The sequence below is a fragment of the Anabrus simplex genome, chromosome 1 (assembly GCF_040414725.1).
Source record: "Anabrus simplex isolate iqAnaSimp1 chromosome 1, ASM4041472v1, whole genome shotgun sequence".
NCBI classification, from domain to species: domain Eukaryota; kingdom Metazoa; phylum Arthropoda; class Insecta; order Orthoptera; family Tettigoniidae; genus Anabrus; species Anabrus simplex.
In genome coordinates this window covers 370,593,094-370,611,968 of record NC_090265.1, presented here as the reverse complement: position 1 = coordinate 370,611,968, position 18,875 = coordinate 370,593,094, and the positions used below count along the sequence as shown (strand labels likewise).

General features: G+C 38.8%; 1 protein-coding gene across 8 annotated transcripts in view; it reads right to left on the bottom strand.

Moving 5' to 3' along the window:
• ATP7 (copper-transporting ATPase 1) overlaps positions 1-18,875 on the bottom strand; it is a 570,660-nt gene that overhangs the window by 26,578 nt on the left and 525,207 nt on the right. For all 8 annotated transcript variants that reach the window (XM_067134917.2, XM_067134919.2, XM_067134923.2 and 5 more), the window contains 3 exons: positions 11,011-11,160; positions 10,858-10,928; positions 10,353-10,517 (listed from right to left, as the gene is read on the bottom strand). In XM_067134917.2, the coding sequence (XP_066991018.2) occupies positions 10,353-10,517; positions 10,858-10,928; positions 11,011-11,160 (386 nt within the window). The remainder of the gene's footprint in view (positions 1-10,352; positions 10,518-10,857; positions 10,929-11,010; positions 11,161-18,875) is intronic.

The following is an 18,875-nucleotide window of genomic DNA, read 5'->3' as shown; positions in this document are numbered from 1 at the left end:
GAAAATGGGAAACCACGGAAAACCATCTTCAGGGCTGCCGACAGTGGGATTCTCTGCACAAAGCAGGTGAAAGGGAAAAAAAAGGAGAGATAATAACACAACCATAGGAGATAAAAGATGGATTACTTTGATAAACTCCTGAATGCAAGAAGGGAGGTAGAGGAGATGATAGAGATAGAGTCTGTGGAGACAAAACCTGGGAGTGACATCACAATGGAAGAGGTGGAAACTGCTGTCAAACAAATGAAACTTGGGAGGGGCAAGAAGATAAGTGATTATTGAGGAATCATACTCTTATTTCAAGTAGCAAAAATATTTGAAAGGGTAACAGAAAAGAGATAGAAAATAAAGGTGGAAGAACAATTACATGAAGAGTAATATGGCTTTCAAAATCGAAGATCAATATGGAAGAGATATGGTGATGACATTCCTTAGTTTAGGAAAGGCTTATGATAGTGTACCCAGAGCAAAGGTACGGAAAGTAATGCACCACGAAGGATTTGGAAAACAAATGATAATATATGTGCAAGCACTGTATAAAAATTGTTGCAGCAATGTTCAGACACGTGGGGAGAAAAAGAGCAGTTTTGGAATGAAACTGGACTATGAGAAGGAAGTGTGCTATTACCGCAGTTATCTATAAGGGACGAAATTGTGAAGGAGACAAAGGTAAAATATGGGTCAAGAGAGCTGAAGGTAGTGTTGTTTGCAGATGATATTGTGGTGTGAGGAGCAAATAGAGAGGAAGTACAAGGGCAACTCAATATGTGGTGGCATATGGTTTTTAGTGCCGGGAGTGTCCAAGGACAAGTTCGGCTCGCCAGGTGCAGATCTTTTGATTTGACTCCTGTAGGCGACCTGCACATTGTGATGGGGATGAAATGACGATGAAGACGATACATATACCCAGCCCCCCGTGCCAGCAAATTTAACCAATGATGGTTAAAGTTCCCAACCCTGCCGGGAATCGAACCCGGTACCCCTGTGAACAAAGGCCAGCACGCTAACCATTTAACCATGGAGCCAGACAAAAAACTTGTGTCCTCATCCCGAGGTGGTGCAGCTCTTTTCACGCACACCCTCAATGGAGGTGAGCCACATACCAGCCCTCTGGCAGTACCAGGAATCGAAGCCGGGCCCCCGAGGACGGCAGCTCATAACACTAACCGTTATGCTATGAGGTAACTCAACATGTACAGTGAGATTATTGAAAATTATGGAATGAAAATCAGCGTGGAATGATTACGACAATGGTATTGACTAAAGGAGAAAGGGAAGGGACATAGCTATTTCTTTTTTGCACTGCCGTGACTTTGTGATTCCATCCACCAAAATGGCGTTGTTCTATCATCCATTGTCTATCATAGTTTATGTCTTTCTTTTATGTGTCCCGGGTTGGTAATGCCAAAAATTTAGAACGATACTAAAGCGCAGTGCTAGAGATAGGTAATGGTCTCTGAGCAGTACATTATAGCAAGTCATATTATGCGCTATAATATAAATATTCCTCAAAGGACCACACAAGAATTTAGAAGAAGAAGATACTAAACCACAGTGCTAGAGCTAGGTAATGGTCCCATAAACAACAATCTTTTGCACAGTCATAAATTTTCCGACAACATGACACTCATGGAAATTATTTCATTTTCGAAGTCCAAAATATAAACGGGACTTTATTTTTATTTAAATTCATTTATTGAAAAACACAAGGCAATTACAATTTATTTTTTCACATAGTGTCCTGCTTTGGAAATGCATTTGTCCCAGCGCAAGGGTAGCTTCTTGATGCCCTCATCGTAAAAAGAACAGGGTTGTGTCACCAGCCAGTTGTGCACGAAGTCTTCCACATTCTCGTCATCTTCAAATCATTGCCCTCCTAGAGCTTCTTTAAGCAGTCCAAACGAATGGAAATCGCAGGGTGATAAGTCCGGGCTGTAAGGAGGATGATCAAGTGTAGTCCAGTGTATTTCCTGTAGCTTGGAGACAGTTAGAGCTGTAGTATGGGGCCGCACATTGTCGAATCTGTTGGTCTTGTCTTTTGCGGCGATATGCAACCCTCGCCTTGTTCAACAGTTCGCAGTAGTAAGCAGCATTGATTGTGCGTCACTCATGCAAAAAATCAATCAGCAAAATGCCCTGCCGATCATAAAAACTGTTGCAAGAACCTTGCCAGCTGACAGTAGAGTCTTGGCTTTCACTGGTGCTGCCTCCCCTTTCCTCCGCCACTCCTTACACAAACGCGTCCTTGACAATGTTTGATCACCGAACTGTGCAGTCAATCTCTGGCAAATTTCCGCTGCTGTAACTCCTTCACGAGCAAGAAATTTTATAATTATGTGTTGCGCAGTGGAGGGGTGCTCCTGTTGCTCCGACATTGTGAGCGTTACTGACAAAATGGCGGAAATATCTAACAGCATGCTTTCCCCACTCCTAATAGTCCTGACTAAGCATAGCAGAAGCACGGAGCCAGTCCTACCAACTGTTGATGTTCAGGAACAAAAATCCTGTTTATATTTGATCGACCATCATATATCCATGATTCAATGTTTCTCTGTGTAGCTGAGAAAATAGTACTTTTTTTTTCTGCACGAGTGTATATTAGTAACAATGCCAGTAAACCCACATATTTAAACATTCGTACAGTATCTTGTACAGTAATCACTGTCTATTTAGCTACATTGTTATCCATATAGTAATACCCAAGTTGATACTACCATTTAGATTCACTGTGAATCATCCTGTTCAGTACTAACATTAATGCAAATTACTGCTCCTAATCGACGACATGGCATGAACTAGATCACATCCTATAGAACTGAATAAGGTTCTCAATTTGAGCCATAAATGTGTCAACGGACAGCACCTATACTATTCCAGCTTTTTCTAACACACATCATGCAAACGGGCTGCAGCACCTCACCATTTCTAACCATAGTGGTAAACATTAACACATAATACACAAAATTAAGAGCTTTTGAAACACTATCGATAATGGGTTCTTTTTTCCCAAACATTATTAGAGTTTCAAACCTTGCAAATACGAGGGTGACTTGTATTTTTATTCATCTTATCCAGTTTTAGCTTCTAGACACCAATTCTACTAGGCCCCTTACAGTTAAAGTATTCTTAATTTCAGTCTTCTTACGGATCTTATTCATCGATTTCCTTCTAATGTCCTCAAACCTTGAAAATGTGAGTCATTATTTGTTTGTATATTTTTAAAAGGGCACATGACACTGACAATAAGCTCCTTAAATAATTGCATCAATCATATATGTATACAAGATATCAAACTTTGTGATGCTCACAAGAAACTAAGACTGCATAAATCTACACAAAATATATCATCTATACATCAATTCTAGATAAGTAATCATTTAATTATGTCTTGGGGTATACGAAAGGAACCTCCACGAAGATTGCAATTATGGCAAAAAGAGATTTAAATAGCAATCGGGTGTACCCTGGGCAACGTCAGACATTACGAAATGCGCTGACGGCTTATCCTTTCACACCAGAAACATCATCTTCACGGTCCTTTTCAGGACCACAGTTAACAATTATTTCTATTAACATTGAAGGTATATCTTCAACAAAAGAGGAACTGTTACAAAATCTATGCAGTCAACACAATTGCCACATACTGTGCATACAGGAGACACACAGAAGTAGTGAAATGCGTAGACCAAAAATTAATGGAATGCGTCTAGCTGTTGAACAGCCACACCAAAAGTACGGAAGTGCCATATTTGTCCGACCTGATATTCTGCTTCAGTCCATAGCCTTCACGGAGGAAAATGATATTGAAGTCCTCACTATAGAAGTAGGTAGCTGCACCATCTCCTCTCTGTATAAGCCACCTGGAGTTGAATTTACTGTTAGTAATCCTTCCAATTTTCAGAATCAACACACGAAAATAGTAATTGGGGATTTCAATTGCCATAGTAATGTGTGAGGTTATGAATACGAAGATGAGAGTGGTATAGCAGTGCAAGAATGGGCAGAAGCAAACTACCTAACTCTCATTCATGATGCTAAACTACCAGCTTCATTTAACAGTGGCAGATGGAGACGAGGATATAACCCTGATCTGATTTTCAGCAGTAATAATATTAGCCAACAATGTGTAAAGTATGTCTGCAACCCAATACCTAACACGCAGCATAGACCAATAATGTGCCAGATTTATGCAGCAGTCAGACCACAGAGTGTTCAATTCCGAAGGAGGTATAACTTCAAAAAGGCAAACTGGTCAAAGTTTGCAGAGATGTTAGATGCTGAAGTGTCCATCATCCAGCCAACACCAGAGTGTTATGATACTTTTGTTGATGCCGTAAAGAAATGCTCCAGAAAGTCCATACCTAGAGGCTGTCGGACGTGGTATGTCCCTGGCCTTACCTCAGACCTTGTTGCCCAGCTTACGGAATATGCAACTTTATTTGAAGAAAATCCCCTAGGAGAAAAGACAGTGGAAGTTGGGAACAATCTCATGTCATCATTGACAACATCAAAACGGAATCAGTGGATGAAAACTATTGAAAATATAGATCTTACGAGAGATAGCCATAAAGCCTGGAGATTATTGAAACACCTAAACAATGATCCAACGAAGACTATCCAACATTTCAATGTCACTGCAAATCAGATAGCACACCAACTGCTCTTAAATGGGAAAGCAACCAATAAAATCTGAAGGCCAAAAATACAGAGGAAGATTCAAGAAGAAAGAAGTGACCTCACTGTCCCCTTTACCATGTTGGAGTTGGAAAAAGTCATCAAAGAATGTAAAAATGGAAAATCAGCGGGTCTAGGTGACATTCGAGTAGAACAGATAAAGAAATTTGGGCCTAAAACCAAAGAATGGGTTCTGCAACTCTTCAATAGATGTGTGAGCAGAGGTCAGATACCAAAGCCATGGCGAAAAAGTACAGTAATTGCTTTGCTCAAACCTGGCAAGGAAGGAAATCATCCTAAAGACTTCAGACCTGTTACCCTTTTGTGTCATCTATATAAATTACTGGAAAGGATGATCCTAAATCGTATTCAACCCATGATTGACACTCTCCTCATACCACAACAAGCTGGATTTCGTCCGGGTAAGAGCTGCACGGAACAACTACTGAATCTTACACAATTCGTTGAGAATGGCTTTGAAAGACACAAGGTGACAGGTGTAGTCTTTGTAGATTTGACTGCAGTGTATGACACCGTCAACCATCAACTTCTGTTAGTTAAAGTCTACAATCTGACCAAGGATATTAAGATAACCAGATTTATCGCAACCCTTCTTCAGAACCGTAGGTTTTTGTGGACTTCCAAGGACAGCGCAGTCGGTGGAGGACACAAAGAAACGGTTTACCTCAAGGAAGTGTGCTGGCACCAATCCTCTTTAATATATACACGAATGACCAGCCAGTAGCTCCAAATAGCAGAAGTTTCTTGTATGCTGATGATCTTGCTCTGGCAACACAATGTACAGACTTTGAGACAGTGGAAAGGAATCTAACCATCGCCCTTGAAAGTTTGTCATCCTATTACAAGGCAAACCAGTTAAGGCCTAACCCTATGAAAACACAAGTTTGTGCCTTTCATCTGAAAAATAGGGAAGCTCATCGTAAGCTGCATATAGTGTGGTCAGGTGTTGAGTTACAATACTGTGAAACTCCAAAATACCTAGGAGTGACGCTTGATAGAGCTCTTACATTCAAGAAACACTGCATGAACACTAAACTTAAAGTTTCCACCAGGAATCATCATCTATGTAAATTATCTGGATTAGAATGGGGCAGTCAACCAAAAACTATTCGTGCTTCCGCCATGGCACTATGTTATTCTGCAGCGGAATATGCCCGCCCTGTTTGGTACAATTCATCTCATGCCAGACAGGTAGACATAGCACTTAATGAGACCTGCAGACTTGTTACAGGTTGTCTAAAGTCTACTCCAACTGAAAAACTCTATCGTCTTGCAGGGATAGCACCACCCGGTGTGCGAAGAGAAGTAGCTGCAAATAAGGAAAGGACAAAGGTTAAGCACAAAATTACTCATCTACTGCATGGACATGAGCTTCCAGTACAGAGACTGAAATCTAGGAAGAGCTTCCTACGAACATCTCAGGAAATTATAGTACCAGCTGAGAAGGCAAGGATACAGCTATGGAAGACGAAGATCCCCCAAGGCTCTGAGCAGATGGCGGTTGAGGAACGTTTGCCACCCGGTTGCAATGAGAGCTGGACAATCTGGAAATCTCTCAATAGGTTGAGATCAGGAGTGGGAAGGTCCAAAGTTAATTTGGCAAGATGGGGCTTCATCAATGGTGACAACACCAAGTGTGACTGCAGAGAAGATCAAACCATTCAGCATATGCTTCAGTGTCTGCTGTGTCCATCTTTGTGTACGCAAGATGACCTGCAACGAGCTACGAAGAGAGGACTCGAAGTAGTGTTGTATTGGTCCAAGATTATTTAAATGTTACTTGAAATTATTGTAACTGTTTTCTTATTTTGATGTATCTGACACGAGAATAATAATAATAATTATGTCTTATCTGTGAGCACTAAATTTGGTTTAAGTGATGAATTTTAGAACTACAGTACCAGTATTGATTTCAAGAGAAAGGAGTGCAAATTTTTTACAATGGGAGAAAATCAGTTTAGAATTAAACCCTACATCACAAAATACAGTGACCAAGAATACCCAAAAATGATTAGTCAAGATTCGACAAAAATTATTTTATTTGTACCCAAATAAATCAAAATCTTACAAAATTATATCATTTTGTATGGTTTCTTCTCCCTCTAGTATTAGCCCATTTAAAGTTCCCAACTCTTATTTCCACCTAAAACATGTAAACACGGTGTATCAAAACTCTACAGCAAACTTTCAGGAATGAATTCCTCATATAGAGAGAATAGAAAAACGGGTATGACAATGTGAGTCCAGACATGCACAATTACAGAGTTGTCCAAGTTACATGCCAAAAAGTCCTGATTGCCAGAAAGAAAACGTGACGCATCGGTGCCAACTGTTACACAAGGAATCACGTAGTGAATGTCCGGCTTCATAGCTAAATGGTTAGCGCACTGGCCTTTGGTCCAGACGGTCCTGGGTTAGATTCCCGGCCAGGTCGGGGATTTTAACCTTAATTGGTTAATTCCAATGGCTTGGGGGCTGAGAGTGTGTGTTGTCTTCAGCATCAGAATTCATCATAGGTAGGGCCCCATCCTCGCAGATGTAGTCGTCTATATGGTGTAAAATTGAAAGAACTGCACCAGGCCTTCCCAAAGACCACATGCCATTATTATGTGGCGAATAAATCTGTTGTGGGTCTGACCTATCTGTAAGCCCCTGCCCATGGTATCTTGGTGATAGCTTGTTGGGACCCTGCATTCTTCCAGGCAGGCTTACTCTACAGAACTGTATGGAATCACACAGATTTCTTGTGTGCTACACTGCCTAATTACTTGGAAGGCATACCACTAGCATCCCACTAACAGCTGTACTTCATGCATGATGGTGCTCCCGCACATTTCAGTCTTTTTGCCCGCAAGCACCTTAATGCTTATTATCCTGGGTGCTGGACTGGAAGAGGTAGGACTAAATGCTTGGCCACCATGCTCCCCTGATTTAAATCACCTAGACTTTTACCTTTGGAGACATACAAAGTCTGTCGTGTATTTGATGCTGCTGAGTATGAACTTACCAAAAGGTTGGATAACTCTGAAATTATGCATTTCTGGACCCACGTTGTTATACCCTTTTTAATTCTCTCTGTATGAGTAAACCCTTTCTGAAGTGTTGCTACTGAGTTTTGATACACCCTGTATATATAAATGACACAACGTTCATAAACCCAACAATCTATTGTGACCTTTTTTAATACAGTAGAACCTCGATGCATCGTTCCCGGAACTGTCGTTTTCCCGTATCCATCGCTCAATTTATTCAGTCCCAAAAATGTCCCATATAAACCAATGTTAAATTTCCCCGTATCTATCGTTCCTCGAACTGCAGTTTTATCGCATCAATCATAAAAAAATATTTGACCTCGGCCACAATTTTCCCCGCATGGATCGACGTACGTAAGAAAAATATATGCAAAAGTTTTTTTGAATTTAAAGAGACAGCTGAATACTCTTAGCATATAATAGTGGCAACCTGGTATGCGAGAATGTACGAGCAATTATGAGTTGCTAGTCTTGAGCAAGGATCTTATAGGCTGGAGTGCCGTGCGCAGGTTACTCACGCGCAACATCACTACGAGCCTCCTGCCAGCAATGCTTCTCCTCGACCCACTAACCGGCCCCTATAAGTGTTCTTATTTACAAGAATTAAAATGGAGGCACTGTAAAACTCAAATGTGCCACCATTTTCTGTGTTGCTGTTGGCTGACTAGGGCTGCGAGCTTCGTAGTAAATGAGAAAATCGTGCAGTTTAAAACAGTCACGGCATGCGCCAGTTACATTTTAATTAGTCACAGCATTATTAATCATGTCGTACCTTGTGATGTGTGTGGGATGCTAGAGGCCGGTTGACCACTTTCTTGCCCCTTGCCCAGTTGTCTTGTTACAAGCCAGACCAATAATCTTTTTACTAGCCTAGTCTTGAAACTAGTTCCAGTATCGATTAGCCCTCTGTGACATTGTCTGAGGCGCGCCATGTTGAATTTCTAACCTCTGTGACATCGTCTGAGCCGCGCCATGTGGGATCTCGAACCTATCGTTCACGAAGGGTCTATGGAATCTTTACCAAAAATAGAAGTTATCGCCATAATATTCACGTATATCATTAATTTACAATAAGAGACCTGACCTTGAAGGTTTTCCAATTACTGCGAGATGTAAAGAAAAGTTAAACAAAACGGTGTAAAAGTCGCGCTTTTTATTTTCATTGTGTATATTACGATTGCAATATTCTGATACGGCTATGTATAGTATGAGCATGTCCGGCTCCATGGCTAAATGGTTACCACGCATTGGCTTTCAATTCAAGGGGTCACGAACGGCTCGGGGATTTTAACTTTCGTTGGTTAATTCCGACAGTTCGGTGGCTGTGCGTGTGCGCCTACATATGCATTAGGAATCATCTCAGGTACAGCCACATTTTCATAAGCACGTAAATCACCTATCACACGACAACTCCAAAGATCTGCACCTGGCTTTGGAGGTCACACGCCATTATTATTATTATTATTATTATTATTATATTTACATGATGAAAAATGCCCAAATACTGTACCCGTATTTTATTATTTTGCTGTCCCCCTATTTTATGTCACCCGCATTTATTGTTTTTCCGCATCTATCGTCATTTTCCCCCTCCCCTTGAAAAACGATACATCAAGGTTTTACTGTATTATAATTTATATTCTTGCAAAGTTAGAATCTTCTACTAATTAACAAGAGAAGTTAAGGGAAACAGACCAGTTGGAAGACCGAGAAGAAGGTGGATGGATAAGATTTGGAAGGACATTAGAGAAGCCAGATTTGATGTGGCAGAAGTAATGGGGCAGGAAAAGTGGAAGGACGGAAAGGAGTCACTTTACAAAAGAAAATATTTATAAAATCCTCCTATCAATACAATTCAAGTCATCTGTTAGATGAAGCAAAGTCTATACATGTTTAAGCCTAATCTCAAGGCCATCTGACTGTAACAGTCAGCAAGATCTATTAGACGAGAGGACTTTGCACCTCAATGTGTTTTTAACTCACTAATCATGATCACTGTCACTTCACATCATTACGTTTTTTAATTTGTTTGTATATTATGTAATCATTGTTTTACTACTGAAGATGGCCTTGAGATTAGGCTGAAACATGTATAGACTTTGCTTCATCTAACAGATGACTTGAATTGTATTGATAGGAGGATTTTATAAATATTTTCTTTTGTAAAGTGATAACCGTCAATACGGAATGAGATTCATAACTTGCAACAGAAAGGAGTGGCGGAGGCTTATTAACCTCAGCAGGGTGACTGGAGTGAGATATTGATGATGATGATGATGATGATGATGATGATGATGATGACTAATTAACATTAGTACAATTAACTTTTTGTGTTTTATGTACAATTAGATGTCTTCTGACAGTCTTTCTGCTCTATGCATTGTTTGAAATGTATGAACAATTAGACATGCACAAATGCTGTAACAGTTCACATTCCCTAAAATCCCAGACACCAAACATAAGCCAACAAATATATACAAGTAATGAAAGAATCCAAAGTAAGCCTGGAAACATATCACCATAAAAGAGAGATTCTGCTAAGCACACCAACTCTGTCTTGATGTCTACCTTTCATATTAGAGTAAAACAACGGAACTTTGTTTATGATGCACACTAGTGATGTACCTTGAAAGTGTGGAGCTAGTGGATCTAGAGAAGGACGGTCTCTCAATATCATCAAGACCACGATGGATGGATATAGAGTCTAGCTCATTAATAGCCAAACTGTGTGCTTTTGCGGCTTGCATATACTCTGATGTTTGGAGGGTACCACGGGTAGGCTTCCTGTAACTGTAACAGAACACAAATATAATTTATGAATAACACAACCACAGAACTCACTGCCATTACACATGAATTAAAATAAAGCACGTCATTTTAGAATTTAGAGGACATCAATAAACTGAGACAGTCTGATTTGTAGAAATGATGGCATCAAGAAAAGGAAATGAAGAGACCAGATCCAGTAAGGAAGGGGACTATAGACATAGAATACTTCAAACATGATTTTATGTCTAATAACATTCATGAAGAATGAACACTCAGAAAATGGTGACTAATAAGAAGGAGAAAGAAAAAGAAGCTGTCCCTTCACTTTACATCTTATAATCATAGGTGGAGTTAAACTTACGCCTTTAGTGAAAGTGATGAGAACACAACAGTCACAGAACTTGCTGCCATAGCAGCTGATGCCATCCAAGGCTGTGAACAAACGGGAAATATTATAACAAATTCTTACAGTACTGTTTATGCCATTTAAAATATCACATATCTCTTCACTTACCATCATAACAAAACCAAATGGACTGAAGACACCTGCAGCTATAGGAATACTCAGTAAGTTGTACATACTGGCAAAGAGGAAGTTCAGACGTATCCGAGACACTGTTTTACGAGAGAGATCCAGGCAAGCAATCACGTCCAGCAAATCATTCTGAAAAATAAGGCCACCAAATTTTTACTTTCATGTACATAGATACTGTACTTGTCATGTCTCTTGTACAAATCTGCTAATGACACAAGGTTTTCTATGATGAACTACATCACCTTGTCACTGAGTTAAAGTTTCATTTCCCTTTACTCCTAATAATATCAGTACTTTTATTTATTCCATTTATTTATAATTGCTTTCCAATATTGTGTTTTGCCAATGTGACAAAGCATAAAGCTTACTAAACAAAACTGTAGTTTTAAAGTGTTGAATGAGGATTATAGGATGATTTTTCGAAATTTTAAGAGAGCCTTCTATTAATATTGCACTTGAATCAAACTGGACACAAAATTTGCTAAAGAATTTGATAGCACCTCTGCATCCCAAAAGCAACCCTGGTACCGTAATCACTTGCAGGTCATATTTAGCCTTAAAATAGTCCACTGTGGGCTCGTAGATATCCTTTATCTCATGATCAACAGTTAATAGTTGATCTTTGTCCATTTCAAAATGGATGGTGGAATCGATGATGAAACCAGTCCTAGTTTTCCTGTTTATCATTATGATGTCAACTCTGTATGACTTCAGTTCTGAGCAACACAGATGACCTCATCATACACTTCGTACCTCCTCTCAGTCAGGGGGAGTTCTCTATGTTGGCAAAAGTCAAGGATGTGAAAAAGCATTTCATTGTCGTTGCAGTATCTGCAATGGGTACCGTCGTGACTTCTTCCATGGACAGCCCTAACAGAGGCAACCTTACACTGAAGTTGAATGGTATCCCATCATTCAGAGCTGCTCAGCCCCTCTCTCGAGTCAACCCAGCTGTTAGCTTTGGGACATCCCTCATATCGAACTACTGTATGCCTTTGCTGTGAGTTCTTACCTGGCACCATTTTTTGTACTCCCCTGTTTGTAGTACCTACACTTCTGATAACCTTAAAGAGTTTTCTAATCATTGGAATTTGAGACTGATTGCTGATGCCCAGTTCTTGAACACATTTTTACCGTCTCTCTTCAGATTTCATCAAACAGCTATAATATTCAGTATGTTACAAATGTAAAACTGTTGGATCAACGATTGCTACTGCACTTTACAGACCCCTAAACCTTTAAACTGTTTAGATGTATTCAGGGTGTGACAATAAGGTACAACTCACACGCAGAAAAAGAAAATGTTACATCGACATGGATCTGGAAATGCTTAATTTCCATATTAGAACTCATCTTCTACAACTTAATGCATTAATCATGGGAAATGCACAGGAACAGAACGTACCAGCAAACCACATAAAACTCTTTCTTATATGAAATGTTCAAAATTCCTCCATTAGCACTGATACTTGAATCAGCCTGCCATCAGCGCATCCAGGATTCAATGATAAATACCATAATAGGTATTTGAGTTGGTTCTGTATTGAATTGTCTAAATCTATTAAAGAAAATGTTTAAAATAGTTTATGTTGGGTCCACCTTTACATTACCCTTTTAATGATTGAAAATTATTTATTCATTCATACATGTTTCAGGAACAATATGCATTCCCTTCTTCAGTGAATATAAAAGCTGTTTGATGAGATCTGAAGAGAGAGATTGATTCTTTGATTTGACTTCACTGATGAAAGGAATGCATACTGTTCCTGAAACATATATGAATGAATAAATGATTTTCAATCATTAAAAGTGTATTGTACCGGGTGAGTTGGCCGTGCGCATAGAGGCGCGCGGCTGTGAGCTTGCATCCAGGAGATAGTAGGTTCAAATCCCACTATCGGCAGCTCTGAAAATGGTTTTCCGTGGTTTCCCATTTACACACCAGGCAAATGCTGGGGCTGTACCTTAATTAAGGCCACGGACGCTTCCTTCCAACTCCTAGGCCTTTCCTACCCCATCTGTGTCGGTGCAACGTAAAGCCCCTAGCAAAAAAAAGAAAGAAAAAAGTGCATTTTAAAGGTGGACCCAACATAAACTATTTTAAATAGTTTCTTTAATAAATCCAGGATTCTTTTTTTTGCTAGTGGCTTTACGTCGCACTGACACTGTAGGTCTTATGGCAACGATGGGATAGGAAAGGCCTAGGAGTTGGAAGGAAGCGTCCATGGCCTTAATTAAGGTACAGCCCCAGCATTTGCCTGGTGTGAAAATGGGAAACCACAGAAAACCATCTTCAGGACTGCCAACAGTGGGATTTGAACACATTATCTCCCAGATGGAAGCTCACAGCCGCGCGCCTCTAACCACACGACCAACTCGCCCGGTAATCCAGGATTCAATGTGACGGCGGGTTGATACATGTATCAATACTAACAGAGGGCATTTTGAACATATTATTATTATTATTATTATTATTATTATTATTATTATTATTATTATTATTATTATTATTATTATAATATATTACTTTAACAATAATAATAATAATAATAATAATAATAATAATAATAATAATAATAATAATAATAATAATAATAATAATAATAATAATAATAATAATAATAATAATAATAATAATAATAATAATAATAATAATAATAATAATAATAATAATAATAATAATAATAATAATAATAATAATAATAATAATAATAATAATAATAATAATAATAATAATAATAATAATAATAATAATAATAATAATAATAATAATAATAATAATAATAATAGCTTTACATCCCACTAACTACTTTTACAGTTTTCAGAGATGCTAAGGTGCTGCAATTTAGTCCTGCAGGAGTTCTTTTATGTGCCAGTAAATCTACTGACATGAGGTTGATGTATCCGAGCACCTTCAAATCCCACCAGACTGAGCCAGGATCGAACCTGCCAAGTTAGGGTCAGAAGACAAATCGCCTCAACAACTGTCTAGCCTGGCTATGTAAGAAAGAGTTTCATGTGATATGCTGGTATGTTCTGTTCATGTGTATTTCCCATGATTAATGTAATATGTAGAGTTGTAGAAAATGAGTTCTAAATAAAGCATTTCTGGACCCATGTCCATATAACAATTTCTTTTTCACTGTGTGAGGAATGTGTCCTGAAATTTTGACCTACCTTTTTGTTACATCTTGTATAACATGGCACCCAGTGTATTAATTGGAAGCAGTAGAATTTCTTTTCTGGTGCATTTTAACATTTTACCAGTCCGGCCCCGCGGTGTAGGGGGCAACGCGTCCGCCTGTCACCTGGCGGGGTGCAGGGGTTTTTAATTGTAAATGATTAATATCCCTGGCCTAGGGACTGGGTGTTTTTGTTGCCCTTAACGTTCCTTCCTCACATTCAACACTTTACACTTCCTCAATTTCCAAATACACGCAGGTTCCTAACATATGGTGCAAGTAGGGGCAAAAAATCTTTCTAGGTCGATGCTCCAAACAAATAGCATTTAAAAAAAAATATTTTTTTTTTCAAAGATTCATCAGAAAAGTTTTACAAATTTTAAGATTGTTGGTATAATGAAATTGGTAAATGAGCTTTGGTAAGAAACTGCACAGCAAACTTTTGTTCAGCTTTTAGAAGAGGACTGCTGGCAAATACAGTAGGTTTAAATTTTCTTTGAGTTCATTACTCTAAGAGTAGTCTATCAGAGAAACCTATCCCAAGGTAACAAATGTGCTCATTGTACTGGATATAATGAATACTGCTTTCGGAATTAACATACAGAAGTCTCTCTTTCTCTATACTTACTGCAACAGATTTACTGGAATTCAAAGACACCCCTCTTAACCCTAGAAGTGCCAATGCTACATTCTGTAGTGCCAGGCAATAATGCTGAATGTAGCGGTTTAGAAAATATTTTATAAAATTGGTAAATATTACCAGAAACCAACAATATATGCACCATTTTGATCAAAAAAAGAGTTATTTCATGACAAAAGGCCATATACAAAATGAAAATATTAGAATTAAAAATCCTTTATTGAAAGCAAACTTTTTGTTGGTTTGAATTTTTGTTATCTTAAAAACACAAAGTGAAATTGCACAAAGAATAGACATCATAACAAGAAAAAAAGATAGAAATATACAAAAAAAATTCATACAATGCTGAATTAACCCTGAAAGTTTCAAGAAAATCTGCACATAATTAGCACTCCTGTAACACTTTGTCAAATAAGGGAAAAAGGAAAACATTCACTTTTTTTTTCTTGCAGCTTATTCTAACTCTACTTCCTCTTCCTGGGCTTTTTTCCTTATGTGTCCACTTGCTCTGAAAAAGTGTTCTAATTATTGATCCCAGCATGTTATATGGACTCTCACATTACATCCTGGACACCAATGTCTGGATCGCCCTCGCTTTTCTGCTGTCGTAGCACATACAGCATACTTCCTCAGTTGTCTGTAATAGTATGCTGTCATCTGACAAATTATCCTATCTTCCTCCAGCCTCACCTGGATTTCCAATGTCCTCGGAGTCCATTTCACTAACGTCACTGCCCTCATCAAGAGCTTGTAAAATATCCAATTCAGTTAGCAATGTTTTTCATTTTGATGATGCCATGTGTGTTTAATACAGTCACATGACCAGTACTAGATATGAGATTTGTATAGACATGAAACTCCAACAAATACTACCAAAAGTGACAGCAGTGGTGATAAATGTGACTAGAGAAATTCAAGTTGATGTAGTACAAATGTTTACTGACAGATAACAAAACAGCCAAGAAAAGACACATTTACTGAGGATGTCAAAAAGCGATCCTGGCACCACAAGAAAGTGCAATGAGACACTTTTAGCGATCCTTGGCACTTCTTGGGTTAAAAAGGATGCATTGCTATGTTCATGAGAGATGTAATATCCTCTCTGCTTTTTGTGATTGTTTCATTAGCAAAACATAATACTGAATCTTGTGAGAGTTTGTCCATCACAAAATGTATAGCAAGATTATACAACATAGGCAACTGTGGTGCAACCTCTATTACACCTCTCTTATGGGAGGAGTTCTATGTTTGTTATATTTTACTACATCTGTGTTGTCTGTCTGTAAATTTTCCATCATGATTCTGAGTTTGATAGCCAGTGGAATGTTTTTTCAATGTGAAAGTGACCTATGTTGTCATATGCTTTACTAATGTCCAAGAATATTATTGACACATTTTCCCACTTGTCTTTGGCTCTATGCAGTATGCTGTCCAAGTAAGTTACATTGGTATAGGTTCCTGGGCTGTAAACTAGCACTAAATATATATTCTAGGATTCTCCTAATCAGAGAACATATCAAAATGAGCCTGAAATTAGCAGGATTATTTTCATCTCTTTCTTTGTGAATCAGAATTATTCTTGCTTGTTTAAGACACTTTTTCTTTGGTATTGGAAATAACTGTGAATGTTTTTGACAGGGTCTCAATTACTCAACTGCTTACATCAATTCTTGGTCTATGCCTGGTGCTGTGTCAATTTTCATGGTTCTAACTGCCTGCGATATCTCATCTACAGAAATTGTGGGGTTGTATTCTTTATTCAAACATGCTTTATCAATATTTGTTAACTGAGAAGGATAATCTAGTCTCGTGCATGAATTCTCATCAGAAAACTAGCTTTTATGATGATGATGATGATGATGATGATGATGATGATGATGATGCTTGTTGTTTAAAGGGTCCTAACATCTAGGTCATCAGCCCCTAATGGTACGAAATGAGACGAAATGAAATGACAAATTAAAAGCCAAAAACATCCACTGACCACAATCAAAACGTGAGGACGAAGAATGAATGGCTGGATGGATATGAATTTAAAACGATCAGTGGAACTGACCCACAGTGCCTCACATGCACAGAAGCTGACGTAGAACAATACACAGGGAATCGTACTATCCTGTGGTGTTCCGCATATAGTGGGTACTAATCATAGGCAAGCCAGAACCAATAGGTTCCCTCATCTCATGGTGACGCTCATATAGTGCTACCAATCACAGGTACTGTAAAAGCCGTCGCGCTCTCGGTTGCTACTAATCACAAATTTGGTACCCAACATAGTGGTACTACACACAATTAAAAGAAAACCCATGGTGTTCCCCGCGTGGTGATACTAATCACAAGCAGTTTCATGGTTCTAATTTGATCATCCCTTGGTCGCACCTTTTACTTGCCTCTTACGATAGGCAGGGGATACCGATGGGTGAATTCTTCGTCTGCATCCCCCACCCACAGGGGGTTGTGTGTTTGGTCCACGACAGGTATTTTATTTCCCTCAAGTCCACCAACAAGCCGGTTAGGACCCCCCTATGCGCCACCTGGGACGTGCAACGTTGGAGTATCACCTCTCCCCCTGCTACGCCAGCGTCGTAGGTTCGTGGAAACTAGCTTTTAAATTTACTGTAGACTACATGTGAGCTAGCTTTATATACTGTTTTGTTTCCCTGTATTACTGACTTCACAGCTTTTCTCTGCTGGCACTAATAGTAGTATTGTGTTAACTTGCAATCATATTTCTCCCTTCTTTCTTCGACTATTTTTCATGAAGATCAGATGGGATTTGTTAATTTCCTGTAATTATTGGCTGAAGTATTTTTTCTTCACTTTTGTTGGGCCTCATAGCATTTAACAGCAAGGTGTTTAGGACCAGGAAGGTATTCTATTGAAATAGCAAGAAAAACAATGAATTTCTGAACAGCATCTTCGAAATCCTACAAAGTGGGAATTTCAACCATAAACAATGTGCTGAGTTTCAATCCAGTACCCTTGAAGCACAGGAAGCGAGTCCTAACAAGCCATTAAGAATAAGTACCAGTTGGTAATATTTACATCATAATATTTGCCATGTTCTGCAAGAGAAAATACTTACTTGAGCAAATTTTAAATAACACCTTTTTGTTTAATTTTCCAATATATAACACACCATTCTGCAAAATTGTATTTCTTTACTGTGCTAAGTTTCTTTGTTTGATATGATAGCACTGGCAATGTACATACATTGTTCTAAAAGTGAGTTAGAGAACGAAGTTGAAAAAAAAAAAAAAAATTTTAAAAATAAATGCTGGTAACCACAAAAATAAATGGGGGAGGGGATGTAATGCTGATGGAATGGAAGCACTTCCCAAAGTCTAAAATTTTGAATTACCTGGTTGTCAAGAGAAAAATACTGTAAAATACTGTTTAAAAAAAAGCCAGGGGCGAATTTAACCTGCAAGTGTAGCAACATTGTAAATATTCAAAATTTAAACTTATGTAACCATACATATAAACAATGTAATCCTGCTCAGAAAAGAAACAAATGTACAGCACAACCAAAACAAATTGTACAACAAAATCACAAAGACGTAAATTGAACAATCATGTAAAAATTCAAATTACAAATTTGAAGCAATTAATGAAGCACTTTTCTTTTTTTCTTTTTTTGCTAGTTTGCTAGTTGCTTTAAGTTGCACCCACACAGATAGGGCTTATGGCGATGACGGGATAGGAAAGGCCTAGGAGTTGGAAGGAAGCGGCCGTGGCCTTAATTAAGGTACAGCCCCAGCATTTGCTTGGTGTGAAAATGGGAAACCACGGAAAACCATCTTCAGGGCTGCCGACAGTGGGATTCAAACCCACTATCTCCCGGACGCAAGCTCACAGCCGCATGCCCCTGACCGCATGGACAACTCACCCAGTAATGAAGCACTTAGCCAAGAGGTCGAGACCCCTCCCACCTCCTGCACCAAGTCAAACTACCATCCCCCTCTCCCAACTCCATCAAACCACAAAAAAACCGCCGCATCTCATAGCCAGAGAGAAGGCGT